Raw genomic sequence first — 686 nt, 5'->3', positions numbered from 1 at the left:
ACCTGCCGGGAGTTGGCTGAGGCCGATGCGCTCGCTGGTCACGCTGCGGGGTAAAATGAATCAGGGGGTAAACCGAGGCAGACACTCTCCGCTGGAGCCTGCTCCCTCGGGGGCTCTGGGACCTGCAGACCCCAGCAGCGATCCGCACCCCGCTAGGTCCCAACCCACCTAGCACCCGCCCCACTGAACTGCGCCGCCTGCAGTTCCACCCCACACTTCTGCCGCCCTAGGCGCAGCCGCCGGCGTTGCGCACAGGCTTGCAGCACTGTTGCTACACAGCTGATTCCCGGGTGGGCCCCAGGTTACCGTGACTGCAATTCCGGGTGCACCACACGCCCCAAACTGACCACCCCCTCTGCCACCAACCTGGATTCTTTGGGGCCACTCCTCCGCCTGCGCGCGCTCCCGCGCGTTCACGCTGCGGGGCCCAGGAGATCCTGTCCCGGGCTGGGGGGGAGCCTTCCGCCCTTTGTCTATTACCGTGACCCGCGGCTTTGCGATGTCGTACGGAACACTTGGCTTGACTCTGTTTCCATGTTCAATGAGCATCGTGTATGCACTTAGTTCTGGGCTCTAACCAAGTCAGCGCCACACCGCGTCCCTGTCCTCTCCTGAGCGCGGTCAGTTCTAGCTTTCCTCTCAGGCATCCAAGGCTCTGCACATTTTAGGAAGGGTCACCCCCCCCC

General features: G+C 63.8%; 1 protein-coding gene across 4 annotated transcripts in view; it reads right to left on the bottom strand.

The window, feature by feature from the left end:
• The window catches only part of DDIT4L (DNA-damage-inducible transcript 4-like), a 3,845-nt gene extending 3,181 nt beyond the window's left edge, over positions 1 to 664 (bottom strand). The window contains exons 1-2 of one of the 4 annotated variants that reach the window (XM_014543018.1): positions 481 to 664; positions 3 to 43 (exon numbers count right to left, since the gene is read on the bottom strand). In XM_014543018.1, the coding sequence (XP_014398504.1) occupies positions 3 to 43; positions 481 to 536 (97 nt within the window). In that variant the 5' untranslated portion in view covers positions 537 to 664. The other 3 variants (XM_005857227.2, XM_014543031.1, XM_014543022.1) reach the window with 3 other exon arrangements.
• Between the last annotated feature and the right edge of the window lie 22 nt (positions 665 to 686).

Source organism: Myotis brandtii, unplaced genomic scaffold, assembly GCF_000412655.1.
Source record: "Myotis brandtii unplaced genomic scaffold, ASM41265v1 scaffold1087, whole genome shotgun sequence".
Classification (NCBI taxonomy): Eukaryota; Metazoa; Chordata; class Mammalia; order Chiroptera; family Vespertilionidae; genus Myotis; species Myotis brandtii.
This window is presented reverse-complemented; position numbering and strand designations above follow the sequence as displayed.